Raw genomic sequence first — 23421 nt, 5'->3', positions numbered from 1 at the left:
TTTTGTTCGTCAAATATTATTTTAATATAGTTCAGAATTAAACTTGTGATACATATATAATTTCACTAATTCTATTAATAAATAAATATTCTTCTAAATTATCTTTCCTTGGAATTTGATATATTTATAAAAAAAATGAAATTACGATCTCAATTAAATAAAGATATATTTTAAATACAATAACATTAAATAAGATGAAATTAATTAAAACTTGTATATATTTGAGACCAATATACATAATTTTTTCTTCTCTTTCTAATCTTTAGAGTTTGATGGAGTATTTTCAATATATTAAACTTTAAAAAAGATTATTACTATTTATCAATAATATAATATTTTTTTTAAATAATCATAATATTGAAATAAAATACGTACCGTTAAAAATAATGACTAATTTTTATCAAAATTATAAATACACAAATATATATATATATATATATATATATATATATATATATTCTTTTTCCCATCGTAACCTATATATTTTACCCAACACTAAAATTCAAATTCTACAACTTGATTAAAAATGACAAATTGCAATCACTTATTTGAATCAATAATAACATGTAATATATATCTAAATATACATACTTCAAATAATTACTAATATAACATGATTAAACAAGGTTATTAGGAGGGGAAGAAAAATAAAAAGGAATGAGAGTTGATTTGATAAAAAAAATAAGCATGAAATAAAGTGAAATATAACAGAATTTATAATTATTTGACAAAGTGAAATTATGTAAAAATAAAATAAAATTGATATTTATAATTACTATTTTGCTCTTTTTTACAATGTGATTATGTGGTTTTTAAATATTATTTTTATATATCTTTTAAATTTTACAAAAATCTTCTCAATGAAAAAGATATTAAATATTTTTCAAAAAATTTTCTCAATGAAATAGTGTAAACCTTATTTCTAACTCGTGACAATTATCCTTAAATATTTTTCGCTAAATACAATTTATTTTTTAAAATTTACTTTAATTCACTTCAATTCATTTTCCTCCATGTTAAATCATCTTTACCAAACATTGGAGTAATTAAGAAGACATACTCCAATAAAAATGAATAGCAAATTATTCAAATGAAGTTTAGTCTATTTAGGGGTGTGTAAAAAATCTAAATTGATCCGAACCGATCCATAACTGATCTGATTCATACTGAAAAATTCGATATATTTTGAAAAAAATTCGAACCGAACCACTTTATAAAATCAGTTCAGTTATCCGATCCATTTTTACAAAGTAGATCGATTCGGTTCGGTTTGATTTTTTAAAAAAACTGATCCATATATGAATAAAAAGTGAATAATTGCACCGCACTGAACTGATTTAATTTCAAAAAAACCGATTCATATTTTAAAAAAATCAAACTAATCAACTTTATAAAAAATAAATCGGTTAATCGATTCACTTTTATAAAATGGTTGGATTTTGATCGATTTTTTGAAAAAACCTATTCATAAACACCCATTAGTCTATTAGGATTTACAAAGTCCGTGATATTTCATATTAGGTTGAAAATAAATGAATTACTTTAGGCGAGGTTTTCCGTGATACTATATTAGTATCTCTCATCTCGAGGCCGATTAACTGAAGAGAGTGCATGACTCCCAATTTTAGAACCCGCAGCTCCCACACAGAAACCCGCGGCTTCATAGCGCACTATGTTACACCCCATGCGCAGTGCGCACCTCTCCCCTTGCGTGTCTTGATTGGTTTGGTCATAACAAGGGTGCGCACAACTCCCCTTGTATTATTTCCATTTCCCCCTCCAAAACCACAACTCCCCTTGTTACTGCTATTGCTAAAATCGCAACGAACGTCACAACTCAACCAATATTTCACATTCGCCTCTTCCTCAATCTCCCGCTCCTGAATTCAGCGTCGTTCGGTTTCATTCCTACTCTCCAAAGTTCGACTAGAACGAAATCGCGCATTGAATTTTTGAATCCGCCACTTTCAGGTGCACGATCGCCGTTTGGTTTCCAACGTGGTTTTCTGATTCGGAAAGAGTCGAGTGCAAGTTAACTCTCCATACTATACTATTATATTACTATTACTATTATTATTATTATTATTATTATTATTATTATTATTATTATTATTATTATTATTATTATTATTATTATTATTATTATTATTATTATTATTATTATTATTATTGTCCATGGTTAACAGTGGCATCGGTTGAAGAAGAACGTAGAGGAAGTATATTTGCAAAGAAGAGGGAAAGTGAAAGTAGTTTGCGATTTGATTCGCACGTGAGTGCAGTGCGCGAGGTAGGGAAACCTACTTTGATGTGGAGGAAGGTAGAAGGATACCTACTTTGATGGCGCTTAAAGCGGTTGAGCCCAGCGAGACTTGTATGGAGGTGGTGCTGGTTGATAGACACGAGGACTCCAGCTTGAAGCTGCTTCAGGATAAAGCGCAAGAGTTGTATTGTGCTTCTGAGAATACGTTGGTGTTGGTGGAACAGCTAGGAAACTTGTTGCCATTTATATGGGGTTAGAATGAGATATTGGCATATAGTATGTTGTGTACAACGTATTTCTTCTTCGAGTGAGTGTGAAGTGCTTTAATATTGGTGTTTATTTTTTCCTTTTTACTTATTGTGAATTTTGAATGTTGAAGTGGTAAGTTCCCGGTGGAGCAAGGGGATCTCCATAAGCGCTGGAAGTTGGTTAGTAAAAAGTTGAGGAATTTTCACAAGTGTGTTGTGCTTCCTATTGGCAGCCTGTCTTCTGGACTTTGTAGGCATCGGGCAATTCTTTTTAAGGTGAAGTGTTAATGTGTTTCCTGAATATAATATCGAGGAACGATTTAGTTGTGTAAGAATATTGTTGAGACTTGAGTGCGCTTGGATGCACATGAAGAGGGTGCATTAGTGTTGCCTGAGGTTGTTTTGGACTGAGTTGGATGTATTAATGTTTTGGACTTAAGCTTGTTACAGATTACTTATTCACAGTTACTTGGGTTTTCTTAATCCAGAGATTGGCAGATTACATAGGTTTGCCCTGTCACATAGCTCGTGGTTGCAAATATTGTGTTGCAGATCATAGATCCTCTTGCCTGGTCAAAATTAAAGATGACAAGCAGCTCTCAAGGTAAGCACAACACCCGACTTTGGTCCTAATTTTTGCTGTCTTTCATGCTTTGAATTTTGATAATATTGCCGATGTGAACATCTGTCAATCATAAACATAATTGCAGGTATTCCATCAGCAGTTTTGACCAGTTTTCTCCTTTTCCCCCAGAATTTTTCTTGTTATTTTTTGTGTTCTTGATTTCAATTTTCAAGGGCTTTAGGCATTTTCAACAAGTTGTATTGATCCATAATTTGTATAATTGCATCTACCTTTTTTGCTTGCATATCAGGACCTTGGCATGCAACTGATAACTTCATGTAGATAATAAGTTCGTTTACAGAGGCATCTGACATTTACTTCATATTTTCCAATGAATCATGTTATATTTTATTATTTGACAGGGAATATGTGGTCGACCTAGTTGGGGAACCTGGAAATATCCACGGACCAGATTCCTCAATTAATGGAGCCTATGTTTCTTCGATGCCTTCCCCATTTCAAATTTCTCATTTAAAAGAATCACAATCACCTTATATGGATGATGTAGCATGTTCTCAATCTATAATTTCCAATCACAGACCTGCTAATTCTGATAGTCTTCCATATTCAGGTATGTTGTGTTTTACACCCCTGAAAAGTTGATCTTCAAATTGCATGTTAGTATTTTAACTTCAAAGGAGGAACCTGGGTAGTCATCAGTATATACTTGGATCTTCAAGATGCATATTACTTAAACTCATTTGCAGTATGGTCTCAAATCTCCACATATTTTCTTTTGTATCAATTATCATACTTCCTAAAAACATATCAATTAATTGTTCAAGTACATGCACAGCCACTGTGGGTGCTTATATTGCCTTGAGCTATTCAGGCCATTGAATCAAGTTTGAGCCAGATGTTTCTTTTTTTTTTTTTTCGTTTTCCTTCACCACAAAAGTGGTCTATCTTTATACCTTATTCCAACCCTCTCATACATCATATTAAATACATGTTAAAGTGGCTTTAAGCTTTTTGCTTTCTACTCAAGAATGTGAAACATGTTTGTTTCTGAAATTTTAAATTCAAACCTCTGGGGACTGGGTAACTTGTGCTTTTGCAGTTTGGTTAATAGTAAATCTTATAACAAGCAGAGAGGACTTCTATGAATCTAGTTAAAAGTTGGTCTTAGCAATTTTTCAATGATCTGCAGGCTGTGGACAGAGTGATCAACAAGTCAAGGAAACTGATTTGCTCAAAAGTCACAAGGGCTCCATTTATGCTTCAATTGATCAAATATGTGAAGGAACAGAACCATCTCTATTTCCTTTTGGTTTAGAAGGGAATGATGAGGAATGTGCAGTTCTTAGTTCAGTTTTGCCTACCATCCATGAAGATGTTTCTAAGGCTCTTCATCCAGTCATTGAAGCATCATTACATGAATATCCAAGGCTTAGTGAAGATGTAGTAGTACAAGAGACTTCCAACAATGAGATCACTGTAAACGGAAGTTCTGCGGTGAAAAGTACTTTCAAGCAATCTATACATAGTTCATCCGACCAATACGAACTGAAACAGGTAGACAATAAAATTGAAAACCACGGTTGTTTACCGGCTGGGAATATTCCGAGATATGTGAATCTTGAACCATCACTTGCAATGGAATGGCTTGAGATATCATGGGAAAATTTACGAATTAAAGAGCGTGTCGGTGCTGGTACTTTTCCTGTTTCCCATGTAATTTCTTCCTGAATTCACATAACTTTGGTCTCCATTAGGTGACTCTAAATGCTGCTGTAATTTTCACTTTGCAGGCTCATTCGGGACAGTGTACCGTGCTGAATGGCATGGATCAGTAAGTGTTGATACAATTGTTGAATTTTATATAGGATATTCCCATTTGAGTATATATAAATGTAGCTTTTTGATTCCTTCGAACTGTTTACTTTCTTAGTTTGTTTGATTGGAATTGGATGAATGACACTTATCCACCAAAACGAGTTGACTATATTATAGTATATTTAAATATTGATATGTCTTATGTTGGCTCTATGAATTTATTTATTTATCTTTTGGTGATATTATTTATTTTATAAATGGCAGGATGTTGCAGTCAAGGTCTTAACAGTTCAGGATTTCCATGATGATCAGTTGAAGGAGTTTCTGAGAGAGGTATGTATTCATGGGACAAATGTATCATGGTGCCTCTTTATTGCATTGCTTATGATTTGGATTACCATTAGCTAAATGGTATAAATATGCTACAGACTGAAGATTAGGCATACATATTAGCTGATAATCAATTATGCTCATGAGCATAATGTATTCCTTTGGCCTAGTGTCTTGTACCCTGTCATTTTGTCCTTTTCTATTTCAGAAAAATTCTCTTTCCTAAAAAATACTAATATACTTTTTGTCTTGTTTTGTGCTAGTTTTGGCCATATCTCTGTCTTATTATTGATGATTGTGTATCTTGTTTTATCAGTTTCCCTTTTTGAATGCTTGTTCCAAGTTTTTATCCTCCATCTTGGTGGGTGGTAAATTCACATTTATTGAGGCCCTGCCTAGGTTATTCAATACAAGATTTATGCTTTTTGCTTAAGTAAATTTACACGTGCCTTCCACTCTTGCATGCATGGCAGCATTTCATTTCAATTGGACGCACACTGGTCACTTGTTTTCCTCTTTTCAGTTCAAATATGCACACCTCTTTTCAATCGATCAGATTCTTGGTCTGTAAAAATCATCCCTCTGGTATTTAGAGACACCACATTCATCCAACTAAAATAATACTACTGCTGCACGTCATAAACTCTAATTATTCAAGTTGGTTGCATGGTTTGTGGATCTCAGTAGTAAATTCTGTGTTGCACTGACATGCTTAAAACTTGTATTTTTATGCAATACTAGTTGTGCTCAATAAGATTTAACTTGGAGGATGAAACCCTGTTCTATTTCCTTTCCCCATCAATGGGGTAAAGCAGAAGCTAGTTATGTTGAAGTTGTTTTGCATTGCTTTAGGTTGCAATAATGAAACGGGTTCGTCATCCAAATGTGGTGCTCTTAATGGGGTCTGTTACAAAACGCCCCCATCTATCAATAGTGACAGAGTATTTACCTAGGTAAGACAACCAACTTCTTATATATCCTTAACCATAATATTTCATGTTCTTGCATAAAGAATTGATTGTCCTACTGTTGCTGTACATTTTTGTGATAGGGGTAGTTTATACCACTTGATACATAGACCAGCATCTGGTGAAATTCTGGATAAGAGGAGGAGATTACGGATGGCTTTGGATGTGGTTTGTGCCAGATATATATATTTTTTACACTAAATAATTATCTTGTATATAATATACCATACGTTTGGTTGCAGGCTAAAGGGATCAATTATCTACACTGTTTGAAACCTTCAATTGTGCACTGGGATCTCAAATCCCCAAACTTGTTGGTGGATAAAAATTGGACTGTGAAGGTAGAATGGAACTGACTTAGTAGTTTATTATGATATTTTAAATGTTTTATGCAAATAGATAATTTCTTTCTTCATTTCATGTTCAGGTTGGTGATTTTGGATTGTCAAGATTTAAGGCCAACACATTCATACCGTCCAAATCTGTTGCGGGAACAGTTAAGTTTCTCTCTCCAGCCTCTCATTCTGTAAACTTAATCATATAAATTTCATGGTATAAATGCCAATTTAACTTGTGAATAAAAGTCCACTTCTTTCCTCTTCTTCTGGAGTAGCACTTTCAAGTTTGAAATAAATAGAGTTCTAAACTTGAACTGTTGTAGCTACTTGTGAATGCATGTGAATCCACTGACACTTCTGATTAGCCGTTCACTTACAACATGGTACCAGATCAATTATACAATCATGTTTTGGTTGATGGTTGGTTGTCAGATTGGTTGTTATGAGTGACAAATCTTTTATGTTGGTTCAGTCTTTTGAATGGGAGGTATGCATGGGAACAATGAACTTGTTTTCCTGTCTTTGGACTTGGATTTTGGGTCATTCTTTTAATATTTCACAGGTTGAACTTTTACTTCATGGTACCTCGCCCGAGTATAACTAACTCTCCTGATCTTACTTTTAGCCTGAATGGATGGCTCCAGAATTTCTTCGTGGAGAACCCTCCAATGAGAAATCTGATGTATACAGTTTTGGAGTTATACTGTGGGAACTTGTGACCATGCAACAACCATGGAGTGGACTTAGTCCTGCCCAGGTAAACTCGATGAATATATATGCTCTATATTTTAAATGTTTGAAATCAATTATTTTCACCTAAATGCAAAAATATTATTATCAACAAGGACACATAATTAACTGCCCATGTCTTTTTTTTTTTTCCTTCTTTTTCTTTTATCTAAATACTATGGCAATTGATCTCCTTTTAGAAACGAGAAAATAAGAACATGACCATGTTTAATTTAATTTAGATTTATCACTATTTTATAACAAATTAAAATCAAAGAGTTGTGTAGCTGCAAAAAGTCATCGTTTTACTCTCTAGTTTGGAGGCCTTTTTGCCATAATAAATTAAAATAAAATAAAAATTTCTAAAATAAATTATTAAAAAAACTATTTACCAAACTAAATAGTTTTAGCCACGATGGATTTGAAGAGAGAAAGAAAATGTCAACTCCAGTGATGACTCCCAGAAATGCATGTACACAAGAGAGAGGATTAATGGAAGACGTCATTAAGATTGACGTGTTGTGCGCAGTGGGTACAGAGGAAGGAAGCTTCGCCATGCTTGATGACTTTCATTATTTGGAAAAGCAATGGAAAACGTCAATCCGTGAGACGTTTTCCTTGCAAGCTGAAAACGTCATATTCTCCTTTGGGCAATACTGGAGGTGCAGGTTTGCGAGCTGTGAGGATGTTTTTGAGCACATACTCAATGCCAACTTGAGTCATCTCACCTTCCATTTTGCCTATTCCTGTCAAACCATGTTGCAAAGAATTTCTTGATGCTGCGAAGGACGATCATGTGTACCGTCACGTCTCTATGGAGAATTTTGCATCGGTGTCGCTTTTGTGGTTCACCAGAGAGAAGGAATCATGGTTTCTGAAGCGTTGCAGGGAGAGTGGTAACTTGGAGATTGCGTACCGCGAAGGAATGGTTCAATGCTTTAGTTCTTCTTCAACTGTTAAGTTGGGTCTCTAGAATTTGAAAAAGGCGATGCTACAGGGTCACCACGAGGCCAAATACGTTTACTGCATGCTTTTGATGTGTGGTGAAGATGAAGGAGAAAGGAAGGAAGGTGTGGTGAGGCCAAATACATTTACTGCATGCTTTCGGAATCACGAGTTGTCTTTTTGTTGTTCTGGCATGTGCAATAGAAAGTGAGATGGCTCAAATTGGCATTGAGTATGTGCTCAAAAACATCCTCACAGTTCGCAAACCTGCACCTCCAGTATTTCCCAAAGGAGAATACGACCTTTTTAGCTTGTAAGGATATTGACGTTTTCCATTACTTTTCCAGACAATGAAAGTCGTCAAGCAAGGTGACGTTTCCTTCCTCTACACCCACGTCAATCTTAATGACATTTTCCGTTGATCATCTCTCTTGTGTGCATGCATTTCTGGGAGTCGTTACCAAAGTTGATGTTTTTCTTTCTCTTTTCAAATCCGTCGTGGCTAAAACCATAGTTTTAAAAACCGGACCGGTCATCGAACCGGTTAAGATACTTGATTAGTGGGTCAAAAGTTGAACCGGTGGGTCATTAGTTGAACCGCATGACTCGGTTTTTATTTATTTTTATTAAAAAAATATTCATATTAAATATATTTTATACTTATAAATTTTAATAAATTCATATCTTATTTTAAATTTCAATTTTTCTATCTTATTTAAAAAAAAATTTATTTTTATTTTGTAAAAAAATACATAAATTACATGTTAAACGGTACATTAATACAAATTAAAAATATAAATAATATGTACATATATAATATGTTTGCAATTAATATCACAAAATAATATATGTAATATTTACATAAATATTATATTATTAAATATATAATTTAAAATTAATAATATACAATAAAAATTATTTAAGTTGTATATATTGCAAACAAATATATTAGAACAAGTAGTCATTGTTATATTTAATAAGACTCCTTGCTTTTTCATTAAGAGATTCAATTTCATTATTATTTTTTGTGGTTTATGGTCCCTTAAAAAAATTAAAAAAAAAAGAAAAAAAAATGATTGAACCGGTTTGACCCACCAGTTCACCGGTTGAACTGGAAAATTGACCGGTTCAATCCGGTTTGAAACGGGTCGACTGCATAACCGATCCAACTTAAGATTCGGACCGGCTGGACCACCGGTTTCCGGTCTAACCGGTCCGATCAGCTGGTTCGGTCCGATTTTTAAATCACTGGCTAAAACTATTTAGTTTGGTAAATAATTTTTTTAGAAGATTTTATTTTATTTTAATTTATTATGGCGAAAAAGTCCTAGTTTGGATGCAGGCCTTTTCATGAATCAAACATCTCCTCAAAGATGTAATATTACACACCTTCTCTTAACAAATTCAAACATTTTATACTTAAAAATTTATCTCTTAATTTACACATTTAGTAATTATTTTAAAAATTATTATAAATTTTATTAAAGTTAACTATATATATTTGAAAAAATAATTTTCATTATTATCACTAGCAGGAAAAAGGCATTCCGTGCCTGTATTGTATTAAATTAAATAAATAAATAAATAAAAATGAGAAGTTATTCATAAAAATGTAGTTATTGAAAAATAAACAAAGGATAAAATGGTCATGTAAAAATCAAAATCAAAAGTAGTTATTAAAAGTGACATCCCCTTTATATATTAGTATAGAAGTATAGATTCATTAGTTTTAAGTTCTTAGATTTGATTAAAAAATATTTTTTTTCTAATTTTTTAAAATAAAAAGGTATAATGGTAAAAAAAAATGAAGACCAAAGTAGTTACCAAAAAGAGTATCCCCTTTATAGATTAGTATAGATTATAAAATATTTTTAAAGTTATATATCAAATCAAAATAATATAAGTATAATAAAATCAAATATTAAGATATTATTTAATCGATATAATTAATATAACATATTTATAAACATTTAAATAAAATAATATTTTATATAATATTAATTATATATATATATATACTAAAGATAATATATATGTATTAAAGTATTATTTAATTAATGTTATAAATATAATATTTTAAGATAATATCTAAATAAATAAGTATTTTATTATAAAATATTATTTATTATATATAATTAATATAATGTTAAAATATGAATATTAACTGTATATCTTTTAAATAAATATATTTATATTAAAAATTTATTATTATATAAAAACATAATTATTACAAAAATCTAATATTCATATATAAGTTAATTTATATTATAATATACAAAATATTATACTATATATAATATACATATCAAATTTATTTTATAGTTTTTATTTTATTTATTATTTTAATTAATTAATTTTAAATTTAATTATATGTTTTACATTTTTTTAATAAGTAAATGAATGATAATGAAATAAAAGTATTTTAAAATATATTTTAATTAAAGTATATTTTTATGATTAATTAAATTAAAAATATACTTTTATGAATAATTAAATTAAAATTATTTTTTAAAATATTAGAATAATTATTTTTTTGCGATGTTAAGTTAATATAGAAGAATAATGATACAATAATTGTATCTTTCAAGTTTAAGAGATAAAAAGATGATTTATTTGATATTTTAACATATAAATGGTAGATAATGTAATACTTATATTTCTAAAGGAAGAATAGTAAAATTTACATTAATGACCTTAAGTTAAATGAATTAAATTGTATATTTTAACCTAAAAGGATATGAAAGTCTAATATTCTTATTTCTCAAAGAAGAGTAACATAATTTATATATTTTAACATAAAAGGGAAGAGCGGTATAATATCTATCATGAGAGAATAATATAATTTATTTTATATTTTAACTTTTTTTCATTAATATATATTTAAAGATTTAATAAGAAAAAAAAATATAAAAAGTTACTGCTCATTTTGTTAATAATAATGATCCTTTTCAATTTAAAAGTATTTTATAGAATCTGTTATGTGACTTAGTAATCACTGGTTCGAGAATTATTATATATGTCATGGTAGCATTTTCAAGTGTATAGATCACTGGATCTGATCCACTAGGAGAGACACATAAAGTAAGGGTTAGTGTTAAATTTTTATCAACTATTTTATGTTAGTGTATCTCTCTTGTTAGAAAATTCCTATGCCGAAAAGGATAAATACATATAATCTTTTTCTTGTTTCTTTTTTGTTTTCTGAGGTTTTGGTTCCTTTGGTATATCTAAAAGTCTAACACTTTGAGAAGAAAAATAAACCTTAAAAATAAACACATATAAAAAATTTAACCATAACCAAAATTAATTGGTTTTATAACAATTGGTTAAATAAAAACTACTACAAAAAATTAACTTTTATTTTTTAAGTTAAAATTTTGTTATATATATTTTTTGATCGTTCAAATCTGGTTAGGTACAATTTTTATAACTTGTTAATTTTTGTTAAGATTCTTGATTAGTATTTTGATAGGTAAGAGTGCCTTTAATCTGTGAAACAAGTACCGAACAATTTCAAGGATACACGTTTTGTTAAAATTAATAAACACTAGAAAGTTTTATCATAATGTAACTAGATTATAAATTTGGTCTAACATGTCATGTTTTTCCTTTATTTTTATAATTTTTAAAAAATATTTTAATATTATATTTTTTTAAGAAAAATGATACAATCTCCGAATTACATTTCGAAACGCATACCAAATGATTAATATAATAATTTAAATTATAAAATATTAAATTAAATAATTATTTTATAATAAATTTATTAATAAATATTAATTTTTTAATGTTCGGAGGATGATTCGACGAAAATATAAATTTATTTTATATTTTAACTTTTTTTCTCATTAATATATATTTAAAGATTTAATAAGAAAAAAATATATAAAAAATTACTGCTCATTTTGTTAATAATAATGATCTTTTTAATTTAAAAATATTTTATAGTCTCTATTATGTGACTTGTGACTTAGTGATCACCTGTTCGAGAATTATTATATATGCCATGGTACTATTTTCAAGTGTATGGGTCACTGGATGTTGTCCACTAGGAGAGACACATAAAGTAAGGGTTAGTGTTAAATTTTTATCAACTATTTTATGTTAGTAAGGATTTACTTTTTTCTTCATAATTAATATTATTCTCTCTTAACCAATTATTATGTATGTCTTTTAAATTAATATATGTTATTAAATTAAGTGAATTTATTTAGTTAAAAATATTTTAATTTAAAAATAATTAGTACATAAAATAATATAAATTCAGTCTTATATATAATAAAACAAAATTTTAGGTATCAACAAACAATTGTTTTATGTTAAGTATTATAAATAATAAATAGGAGGAATGGATGATGAAAAAAATTAAATTAAAACACTGACTGGTCTACAATAGAAAAAAATTGAATTACAGTCATTATATTATCTAAAAGACTTAATATTGATTTTGAGTTCCTTAAGAAAAAGTAATATAAGTTTTTTTTTTTTTCTTTTTTGTATTATCATGTATTTTTAGATATAAAAAATATATATTTTTATCAGGTTTATTTTATTTTAGCCGGTACTTAGCAGGTTTATTTTATTTTTATCTCAGATATAAAAAATATATATTTTTATCAGGAATAACCAATCTGCCCCACCCAAACGATACAAGTAAGAACAAGAAAGCCCCAGAGAAGGGACTCATGTATGTTGATGCCAGCATTGAGGAAAAGGCCTGGCATGGCTAATTTAAAAGAGCCCAGCCTACTTCACTCGACTAAGGCGGAGCTATCAATAGACCTATGAGGGGAGATCCTGGTACCCCAGTGAGCTAGGGACAAAGAGGTTAGAGAAATTTAACCGCATATTCAAAAGAAAGAAACAGAGTGAAAGAAAGAGAGTGAGAATGTGAGATAACGATCCGAAACCGCACTCCGATCCGAAACCCTCTTCGAAACCGCACTTCGATCCGAAACACATTGAAATCACACTTCGATCCGAAACCCTAACCTAAGTTAACGTGCCTCGATGGAGCTTCGTTCTTGTTGATCCCTTTCCAATCCCATAGTTTCTGGTAGGCATAATCTTTTCGATTTTCTCTTTTACTTTCTTTTTCCTAATTTTGGAACTTCTTTATTTTCTTTACTCCCTAGTTTGGACGCATGCCTTTTCATGAACCATTTTTTTTGTTAATTTCATTTTGCTTGTTTGTTACTTGAATCTGTTTTGGTTTTGTTATTTTTCTTTTTGTGTTTATGCGAAACGCGATTTCGATATTTTTGATCGGTTGAAGTTTTGAAAACAAGAAGACTGAGGTGCTATGTCAATTTCAGGGATATTGATTATCACACTGCTCTTCATGTTGCCGCGTGTGAGAGATTCACTGAGGTCGTTGAGTATTTGCTCCAGAAAGTTGCCGAAGTTGACGCCAAGGATCGATGGGCAAGCACGGTAATAACTACACTTTTTTTTTTTAATTTTTGATTTGGTTTAGTACCGTAAGTGATTGTGAATTTGGGGTTTGATGTTTGGCTATTGGCATGGTTTGGTTGTGTTGTTAATTCCGGTTTCGTGTGTGACAAAAGCCAATAACATTGCCATAGATTTTGTTTAGGGAAGGTCTAAGGTTTGGCTTCAGCCTTCAGGTTGTTGTATCTTGATTACTATTGTTTCACTAGTCAAAATGTCAAATGCTTTATCCTTTTGAGTGTATTTGTTCTGTGGATTGTAATGCTCAAATAAATGGTTGTAGATTAAGTTAGAGGCATTTTGTAGACATAATTGTGTTTCACTTTGCACGGGGTGGTTGACTAATTGTCTAGGCTTGAGTTTCTTTTAAGGGTACGCTTGAGTAAACTTCTCCATAATCACTTCTAAGGAAAAAAATAATAGGAAGTAAAATTGAAATAAACTTTACCATAAGTTAAAATCAGCCTTATACATAAGTTAAAAATAAGATTTTGGTGAAAGCGAATAAAAGAAAACTTCTACAAATTAGTTTATACATAAGCTAATTATAGCTTTTGGAAAAATTTATTTCATTTTATCTTCCTATTTTTTTTCTCTCCTAGAAATGTTTTTGGAGAAGATTATCCAAATAGGCCTTAAGTTAGCTTCTCCTCTTATCAAAAGGACTTTGATCTTACATTTGGTTACACTAGTGTTTATTTGGCAGGGTGTTTCCGTATCTGAATTTCAAAAGCAAATACTTCTATTGCATGTTGTCTTTGCGCTTGCCTGGTTAATAAAAACTGTGACGTGAGTAAATGTCAAGGGGATATAAGTGATGTAAAAGATTAAAAATGTGATTGATCTTGTGGTGTAAATTGTACTAGGTTTCTTTCTGCTTGATGTGTTGGACTATTAATTGTAATTGTCCTTATCCTTAGTTTAATTCCTAATGAAGTGATAGAAGCTTCTGCTTAAATTTTTCTGTAGTCTTGTCTTCAAACTCCTCATTCTCCTCTTCTTTGTATTCTGTAGTGACTTTTCCATGGTCTTCTGTACGGGCTAGGGATGATGTCGTTGTTGAAGATGAAACTAATGGCGAGTTTCTATTGTATCTTCATATTTGGATATAGTTTATGATCCTGATTCAGGTTCTGACTTTGAAGGTAAGTTGTTTGACTCTCTGATTTTAAACTCTGAATATTTTAATTTCATTGCACGTATAGTAGTTTGAGTTTTTCTTGTCACGAGATTTCATACTCACATTCCTGCCTCAAGTTTTCCTTTATTTGTTTTTTTGTACATAATTCTTGATATATAGATCCATATGGTTTGATTCCTTTATTAGATACTAGGTAAAATGAACATTGCTGCATGGGTAGCAAAGAAGAGGAGGATAAGGATGCATCCAGTTCCTTGAAAACTAAAGCAGAACCACCTAAGAGTTTCATTGAAGCACGTGCAGTAGCATGGGAGGAAGCTGAGAAGGCCAAGTATATGGCCAGGTCAGTTCATACTGATTATTGATTAACATTATCTGTAACTTCTGTTGCTTTAGAGATGTAAATCCATTAACATGCCCAATTATTCATAATTAAATTAAATTTCATCAAGTAAAGGGTGCTGCCCAAATAAAACTTGCATGAGGGGCCTGTGACATCTCATCTCAAAGATATAAAACTATTACAGTGCATTCACTTAATATCTGAAGCTTTCAAGAGCACTGGACTTCATCAATTGTCTATTTATTTTTGCTACAAATAGACCCATGAATATTTGTCAAAAGAATCTGGACCTACCATTTTCTTTAGGTGTTTAATCCTGTAAAAAGTAATATTGCTACTACATTTCTTCTGTATGTAGCATTTTGTGAAGCTTTTTCATGTTTGCAGATTCCTCTCGTTTCTTGATAATAAGCTACCTGGATTTCGGTAAATCATTGTTATATATATATATATATATATTATGTTATACTTAGAAGAGGAGTGGGCTTATTAGGCTGCAGGTGTATGAAAGCCAAAGGAGGGATAAGGGGTAGAATTTGTTAAGAGAGAAATGTGTGAATAATAACAACCAGGCTAGTTGGTATACTTGGAGTGAATAAAAGAATGGAATTTTCATATCATGATCTTTGTTAATTTTCAGTTCTTTGGCTTTCTTTCTTATTTTCATTTTTAGCTTTGATATAATTTATTAATAATTTCTCAGGTTATGTAATGTTTCTTTTATAGTACATATATGTATTTTACCCTTCTTATGTATGTATCAACACTTTTTTTCTCAAGATGTGTTTAGAGTTGTATATGTGTCTGTATGTTTGTTTGTTGAAGGGTTTGTGATTTTCTGAATTCCGGTGCATATTACCGAACTATTGGCTGATTTTGCTATACCTACAGCTCAACAATCAATATTTCTATTCATTGCTCTGTGAATTTTTTTCTGCCCTCTGTATTATTGAGGACTAGCAAAGATTTTAATTTAGTTTTTATAATTCAAATTTTTAATTTCATTTTTAAAACCGGTATATTGAGAAAGTTTATTTAAATCAAAATGATGTCTATGTGGAGGAAATTGGAGGTGAATGTTGTTCCTTTTTTGGATAATTTCCACATTTAATATTTTGGCTGATTCCATGTTCTTGTTTCAAGATATATTTTTTTTATTTCTGTTTTTCGGTTCTTTATCTTTCTTTTTGATTGTCTATATGTGTGACATTATTTTCCAAATTGGGTTGATTCCGTGTTCTTGTTTCATGAATCTCCAATCTCTTAAGTATGACATTATTTTCCAAATTTTTCCCTAATACGGTTGTTGTTTGCATGGTTTGTTTTCCTCAGACTCAATCCGTTTGTCTCATAAGATATGAACATAGTTTTTGCATTTATTATTCAATGTGTGCCTTTAATTGTCTTAACTCAAAATGGCAGGGCCTCTTGAGTTTTGAGGCAAGGTTTTTCAATTTCTTTTCAGTTCTACAGCTTTAGCCTTTAGAGCATCTTTATTAACTTCTCTTGTTGAAGAATAAGTTCCAAGTTTTTTATTAGTTTCATTATTTTAAAAAAATTATTTTATTGTTGGAGCCTGAGAGTTCTATCATACATTCTTTTGTCTAAGAAAGTTTTGTCACACAGATGATTAGGTGCTTTATAAAATTTATAATATTATTTTTTCTATAGTTAAAGTATTAGCTAAATAGTTCTTCTGCAGACAACTTGAGAGGGTGACACAAAAATGAAAGCCTTGTTTGCAATTTTTTGGAAGAGTGGAAAAATTATGTTTATGCCTTTTAAGGAACATAGTTGTGAGAGAGAAATAGGGAGCCCACAAGAATAAAAGATCAATCACAATGAAACGAGGGCCAATATATCTATGCCTGGTCCAAAACTAAGCCTGAAGGTTCGATGTAGAACATTATTTTATAGGGGATAGTCACCCAAGTAATCAAGTGATCTAACCGTCATTATTTAGGCCCTATAAGGAATTTTTTTAAGTAGTTAACTAGTTAGGTAGCTATAAATTGAAGCAGAGAAAAATGTAAAGGAAATCAGTTAACTGGTTGCAAGAAAGGGTCACAAGAAAAACAATTAATATGTGTGTCTATAAAAATAAATGATGGTAAAAGTAAGCTCATTTTCTGTTTTGAAGTTGTTTGCTATGCCATATAGTGTGTCTTAACTCTGTTTAGAAATGTTTTCCTCAAGTCTGTTTTCTATTTTCACTCATTTTCTGTTTTGATGTTGTTTGCTATGCTATATAGTGTCTTGACTCTGTTTAAAAATGTTTTCCTGAAGTCTGTTTTCAATTTTCCTTGCTCTTTCCATTCTATAGATTTTCTGCTGGAGAGCTTGATGTTTTATCTTGAGTTGAGAAAAATTTCTATTGTATAAAGTTAGGTTTGTATTGTACAAAATTCTTAAAACTACCAGGCTTGGCTGGTTGTTAAAATACCTTGTGTTGATATGCGTCTTCAAGAGTTAGGACTTGATAAAAAGAGTTTGTTCTTTGGTAAATGGTAAAACAGATTGAGTGCTTGAATGCAGCTTATCTCTTGGTAAAATGTAATAGCAAGTCTTTGCAAAATTGATTTTATTCAAAATTAAATTTAAAGGAATGTGATTTATTTTTTGACCTTTTATTTAAAAGGAAGTTAGTAGGAAAATTTAGTATAATATTTTTATAGAAAACAAAAGCTACCTAAAGTTCCTTCAACTGAAAATCAATTTATCAACCCAAAATCAAATATATGAATTTTGTTTAAAATCTTGTTTTGTATCCCCCCACTCAAGCTAGTATTGGACCACTTGAAAATGTTCACTTCTACAAATAGGATATACTAGTATAAGACCAAAATGGAAGGAAGAGGTAAGATAAAGTGATGGAACTAGAGGAGTAAAGATAAAGGTTCTGCATATTTGCTGCATCTATGTGCATTTGTTTTTTGTTCTACAGTTGTTTTTTTAGGCGATTTACCTCTATTGTAAGGAGCAAACTCCAAATTTTCTCTTCATATTTATTATTTTACTTAAATACTCATGCATATTTTCCTATTGGTTGTGGCAGCTATTGGCTTGAAGTGAAAAAGGCTTGAGATCCCACCTGATGTCTCACAAGATTACACTATTTTAGTTGTCCTAGGTACGTGCCAAATTCCATAATGATTTTCTTGCCATTTCTAAATTTAACTTGAACGTAGTATCTATCCATTAAGGGGAATTGGAGCATACACAATTTTTTGTTAATTATTTATAAATCATATTGAATTGCATTGCTCATCTGTTTTGTTTTAATTTTCTCTTTTTTTTTCTTCCTGTTTTTTAGAATGCTGAAGATGTATTGCCTCTGCTAATCTTGTAATGTTTCTACCAGGCTAATCTTGGGCATTTCTTATGCTTAAAACCTAGCAATTCTATCAATAAATTCATTTTATTAATAGTTTTTATTTATTTATTTTCATCAATTAGAGCTTAATTATTTTTTTTTAAAATGTCAATCATTTATTAATATTTTTATTTTTTTTATTACAAATATTTTATATATCTTAAAAATATGAATTAAAACTGATATAATAAAAATTTAATGAAATTAGCAGATGAAATATTATCCATTACTTAGTATCCCTAAATTATTTGAAGATATAGAAAAATATATTTATCCACTAAAAACAACAAAAGAAAGAAAATAATTAAAAAAAAATTAACAAATACTATCCACTTAAAATGTAAAAATATTTTTAAAACTAATAAATTTAAGATGAAATCGATAATTAATTTTCATTAATAATTATTAAAATATTTTAATCTAATTATTTTTATTATATATATATTGATTTTTTTTCTTTTATTTCGATAATTTTTTTATACATTTGTTTTTTAATTTATATTTAGTAACAATTTATTTTATAGTATTGTAAAACTATAATAATTATTACTAATTATTATAATATTTTAATATAATTTTTTCCTTAAAGGAATGTGATTTATTTTTTGACCTTTTATTTAAAAGGAAGTTAATAGGAAAATTTAGTATAATATTTTTATCGAAAACAAAAGCTACCTAAAGTTCCTTCAACTCAAAATCAATTTATCAACCCAAAATCAAATATATGAATTTTGTTTAAAATCTTGTTTTGTATCCCACTCAAGCTAAGAATATGGCTAGAACATTCCTTTCAAGACTTGGACAATCCTCTTCCCTCAAGCTAGTATTGGACCACTTGAAAGTGTTGACTCCTTCAAATCGGATATACTAGATGTGTAGTTCTAGGTGTAAGATGTGTTTGTTAAAAGCCCTACATTGACTAAGAATATGGCTAGACTACTCCTTATCGCAATTTGTTAATCATCTTCCCTTGTGTTGGCCTTTTGGGAGTGAGTTAAGCCAGATTTGTTTCTAATGCCATTCATTACAAGATTTCCTTAAGTTTTTTATCAATATTATTTCTTAGATATTAATAGCCATTTGCTAGCTTTTTCTTCTTGTCTTTTATGTGTGTTTAATTTTACACTCCTTGCTCTTTTTAGGATGAGAATTGAACTTGGAACTTTTACTTCCTTGATGTATTGTTTGCTTTTTACAGGATAGGAATTTGGTTCCCCAAAAATTTGAACCAAACAATAATTGACAGAGTTGTGAAGGGAGATGAGATGGAATGCAAGAAAGGTGAGGCTAATCTAGCCCTGAGTTAATTTAAATCTTGCAGCCTATTTATGCTTAAAACTTCTATTATAATTATATTGTTTCAGCATTTGTGAAACTTGTGATGTGAAAAGAATGATCATAAAAATATATAGTATGAAGTTGAAATAGCCTGTGGCTGCGAATAGAAATCCAAAAATGATTGCAAGAAATTTATATTTGTTGAAGCATGTATTTGACAAGCTAGGTCAATGATGATGGATATATGGTTGAAGGTATATGGTTTAAGGTTGTGGCTGAAATATTTTTTGACTTTTTGAGTGTTATCCTGTTTCACAGTGGTCAATCATTGTTATATATACACACACACACACACACACATATATATATATATATATATATATTACATTATGCTTGGAAGAGGAATGGGCTTACTAGGCTGCAAGTGTATGAAAGCCAAAGGAGGAATAAGGGGTAGAATATGTTGAGAGAAATTTGTGAATAAAAACCAAGCTAGCTGGTATACTTGGAGTGAAAAAAGAATAGAATTCTTGTATAACACCAAAATGCAAAGAAGAGGAAAGATAAAGTAATGGAGCACTTTAGGATTCTGCATAGCTACTATATCTATGTGCATGTTTTTTGTTCTAAAGTTTTCTTTTTAGGATTTTACCTCTATTGTAAGGAGCATGACTCCAAATTTTCTTGGTCAACCTAATTCTTGTTTATGTCTTTTGGTTGCATACCCTACTTCCTTTTGTGGTTCAGGATAAGTATTTTGAGTCTAGAAAACATGGCACCAAAACCATTATTAAGAGGGTGAGGTGATAAAATATTTTTATGCAAAAAATGGTTTTCTTTAAGAATTGGTTACATGAGATGAGTATTAATTTAAAGTTATTCATAAAGTTGCAATTGTATAGGAAAGACAAATGGCTTTTAGAAAGAGTCCTTAGAATAATAAGAAACCTTTATCATATTTTAGTACTGTTTTGATTGAGAATTGGTTAATACATCTAAAGTTTATTTGAATTTAGATAAGAATCTACTTTAAGCATAATATAAAGTAACTTTAAACTAAAATCCATAATAGCTTGGAATTGTTATTTAAGGAAGTTTTAAAACACTAAAATAAATTGACAAGTTTTTCTTTCTTTCTCTCTATCTTTATTTGAGGATGTTTGGATACAAGTTTAGAAGAGTTTTTGTAAGCTTCTCTACCGAAAAGTTTTCAGTAGTGAAACCCTCAGAATTGCTTTTAATTTGTTTCTAAAGTATTTGAGCAAGCTAAATAAATTTCACTATTAGCCATGGATCTTTTTTTAAAAAAAAAATTAAATTTTTTTTAACCTTTTTATAGATTAGAATTGATTTTATATCATTGCTGAATCCTGATTTCTCACAGGAGATTTCTTCCCTAAGACAATTTCCTTTCTTATTTGTGCTGACATGTTTCCCTCATTGTATTTTAAGCAGAAAAAGAGGTTTGATGGTTCACCTAGGTCCTCAAAAATTACTGCATTTTATGGCTTGAAGACACCTCCTTATGAACTTGTAAGTTATTCACTCCATTTCCTGAATCATATTTTTGTTTGAAGATAATTATACTGTTTTGGCCTATATGCTTGAATTAGTTGAGACATCTAATTGAGCAGTAAGCTTATCAGAGGAATAATTGCATAGGTAGTTTAAATGACTATTTCCACTTAAGCCATTATAATGATGAAGAAAGAAACCAGGAATTGAGAAAAAGAATATTATATTTGACCAAGGGATGATATTACATAGAAGGTTGTGTTTATGATGAAACAATTACATCCGATCTTCGATGAACTCTAAAATGTAAGTTACCCTTTTCCAAAAACTATTTGTGAAAATTTATTTCTATTGGATAATTTCTTTTTATTACAGCCATTGTGTTTATTCAACACCTTCAATTAATTTGCCTCTATCATGGATAAAATGGAAACAAGGTATTACATTTTGCTGCATGTGCAACATATATCAAAATTCAGAGATAGCAAGAGAGGAAAATGACAACTAATTATAACTTTTTAAGGAGGGCAGGGAACGAGAAACAAGAAAATTTCCATTCATGATGTAAACTGACGTTGTTATATTTTTATAAGACTTAGAGCCTATGTGACAAATTGATAATCAGGAATCCTATAACCCTTTTGTGACTCATATAAACTGGATACTCATTATTACACAAAGCAGCCACTAGTTGGCCCTTTATATCATTGTTATCATAATTGATAATTAACACTTTGTTTTGCTGCTTCAATATTTCTTAGGATGCCTTAGAGCACAATTGACATGCACTGGGTGAATATCATCAGAATTTTATAGAAGGTTTGAACAAACAGCTAGAAAAGGATGATATACTATATGGTTACACCTTGGATGAGCTAGTCAAAGTGACATACAACAATGGGAATTCGTTCCCCGAATTCAACAATGCAGCTGGGGTACTTATTAGATTGATTGCTCTTTGGCTTGGATCATTTTAAATTGATTATGAAATTGCTCCCTTATTCATTATAGGCTGTGTAGAGTGAACATTATTGCATCTTTTATTTCAATCTAAAACTTGAAAGACATAGCTATTCACTTTTGATTTTATTGAATTTGAGTTTGTTGGAATTAAGGAACAACCTATATGGGATTGGGAATATCATATGGTTGCGATACTTTAGAGTTTAGTTATATTTATTGATTTTTTAAAAAACTTTTCTAATGTTGTTTTGGTGCTGAATTTTCAAGTGAAAGTAGCATTTTGGAATTTTGATAATAGCCTAGGAAGACTTGCCACTTGGGTGAGACTGTCTTATGGAGAGCTTGAAAAGATCAAACACTAAAGAGATGAGTGAAATATTAGGAAACACTTTTACATTTTTCAGTTTGTTAATTATATTTTGTATTTCATTTTTATTTTACTTTTTTCTTGTAAAGGCCTTTCTCTTGGTAATGGTTTTGAGAGGTTCCAAGTGCCTACTCAAACTTCTATATTTTTTGGGTAATTTCATTTATTAATTAGAACTTGTGAAAGTGTGATGAGAGACTATTGAGTGTCCAACAAGAGTCACATAGGAACACGTCTAGTTTTCTTACTTTACTTTATTTAATGTTTTTGTCTCATTCCCTCATTTATGTAAAAATATTATTTTATAATGATTATTTTAGTCGACAAATGATGAATGTGGTATATGATCTTTCTATGCTGACCCTGATGTCGAAAAATTGAGACGATTGTTATTACACACATTTTTTATTCATTGTGAGAAAATATAGGGCATGAAAATTCTATATATTCGTCTCTGTCAATCATCTCAGTTAAAATTGATTGTGTTGGTATGATGATTATTTTAGTCGACAAATGATGGAGGTATATAATTTTTTTATGCCTTATTCTGATGTCAAAAAATTGAGACGGTGTTTATTAGATACATTTTGTATTGATCATGAGAACATATAGGGCATGAAAGTCCTATATATTTGCTTCTGTCTTTCATCTCAGTTAAAATTGATTGTGTTGGTATGATGATTATTTTAGTTGACAAATGATGAACATGCCTTTCGCATTGTTTGTGAACATGCATAACATTGATGTTGAAAAATTGAGACCCTTATTATT

The 23421-nt window shown here is 30.1% G+C and overlaps 1 protein-coding gene across 7 annotated transcripts; it reads left to right on the top strand.

Moving 5' to 3' along the window:
- The first annotated feature begins 1579 nt into the window (after positions 1-1579).
- LOC109800840 (serine/threonine-protein kinase CTR1) lies at positions 1580-19808 on the top strand. 7 transcript variants are annotated; one of them, XM_083070237.1, is made up of 19 exons: positions 1581-2031; positions 2187-2567; positions 2640-2784; positions 2997-3112; positions 3496-3704; positions 4284-4787; positions 4885-4925; positions 5174-5242; positions 6092-6192; positions 6291-6375; positions 6450-6548; positions 6635-6703; positions 7171-7302; positions 12840-13275; positions 13535-13652; positions 14685-14815; positions 14998-15154; positions 18210-18284; positions 19726-19808. In XM_083070237.1, exons 2-14 carry the CDS (start codon positions 2539-2541, stop codon positions 12843-12845), a joined length of 1605 nt encoding a protein of 534 aa, XP_082926363.1. In that variant the 5' UTR covers positions 1581-2031; positions 2187-2538; the 3' UTR covers positions 12846-13275; positions 13535-13652; positions 14685-14815; positions 14998-15154; positions 18210-18284; positions 19726-19808. The 7 variants fall into 7 exon arrangements, with proteins under 7 accessions (XP_082926366.1, XP_082926363.1, XP_082926364.1 ...); XM_083070238.1 differs by having other exon boundaries at positions 12814-13275; XM_083070235.1 differs by lacking the exon at positions 12840-13275 and having other exon boundaries at positions 1581-1971.
- Positions 19809-23421: the final 3613 nt, after the last annotated feature.

The sequence above is a fragment of the Cajanus cajan genome, chromosome 3, assembly GCF_000230855.2.
Source record: "Cajanus cajan strain Asha chromosome 3, NIPB_CcT2T_4, whole genome shotgun sequence".
In the NCBI taxonomy this organism is placed as follows: Eukaryota; Viridiplantae; Streptophyta; class Magnoliopsida; order Fabales; family Fabaceae; genus Cajanus; species Cajanus cajan.
Note: the sequence above shows the minus strand (reverse complement) of the source record. Positions and strands in the feature narration are given on the sequence as shown.

Coding starts and splice junctions, on each gene's coding strand:
- LOC109800840 (XM_083070235.1), top strand. CDS start 2,539: ATGTTGTGTACAACGTATTTCTTCTTCGA. Junction 6,376..6,449: donor TACGGATGGCTTTGGATGTG/GTTTGTGCCAGA, acceptor GTTTGGTTGCAG/GCTAAAGGGATCAATTATCT. Junction 6,704..7,170: donor CCAAATCTGTTGCGGGAACA/GTTAAGTTTCTC, acceptor TCTTACTTTTAG/CCTGAATGGATGGCTCCAGA.